Source organism: Charadrius vociferus, unplaced genomic scaffold, assembly GCF_000708025.1.
Source record: "Charadrius vociferus isolate BGI_N301 unplaced genomic scaffold, ASM70802v2 scaffold1324, whole genome shotgun sequence".
In the NCBI taxonomy this organism is placed as follows: Eukaryota; Metazoa; Chordata; class Aves; order Charadriiformes; family Charadriidae; genus Charadrius; species Charadrius vociferus.
The window spans coordinates 119,715-120,291 of NW_009647862.1; the positions used below are offsets into that span (position 1 = coordinate 119,715).

The following is a 577-nucleotide window of genomic DNA, read 5'->3' on the forward strand; positions in this document are numbered from 1 at the left end:
GGGGTTGCCCTGCCCCTGCAGCAGTCGCCAGCACTCTGCTCTCTCTGCAGAAACCCTCCTGTTGCTTCTGCTGCCCTGAGAAGATGGAGGAGGAGCTGAGAGGTGGGTGCAGTAACACACGCCCTCAGGCGCCTTTGTCCCAGCCCCGGGGTGCCGGCGAGGAGGGGGTGCAGGAGCCACCGTGCCCCTGTGCTCTCCCAGGTGCCGAGCAGACGTGTGAGCAAGCAGAAGAGACCAACGGGGGACAATGCATCATCCAGGACGAGCGAGACCGGGTGGTCTACAGCTACTCAGCCTTCCACTTCGTCTTCTTCCTCGCCTCGCTCTACGTCATGATGACCCTCACCAACTGGTTCAGGTAGGGTCCCATGCTGCTGCCCAGCCCTCCCTGCTCTCGCTCCCCTTCCCTGCTGCTAGCGCAGCTGCCCAGCTGGGACTGCAGCCCCACCAGCATCGTCACCCCCCCTGCGTTGTCACCCCACCAGCTCCCACCTGCTCCCCATTTGGGCTCGGGCTGCAGTGTTGCACTCCTCACCGGCCCTCTGCTCTGGGCCGTGCCAGCGTCACCCAGCTGTCA

General features: G+C 64.8%; 1 protein-coding gene across 1 annotated transcript in view; it reads left to right on the top strand.

The window, feature by feature from the left end:
• The window catches only part of LOC104284689 (serine incorporator 4-like), a gene marked incomplete at its 3' end in the record, with an annotated part of 8,538 nt that overhangs the window by 3,580 nt on the left and 4,381 nt on the right, over nt 1-577 (top strand). The window contains exons 7-8 of the mRNA XM_009883050.1: nt 51-102; nt 202-358. Coding sequence (XP_009881352.1) covers nt 51-102; nt 202-358 — 209 coding nt within the window. The remainder of the gene's footprint in view (nt 1-50; nt 103-201; nt 359-577) is intronic.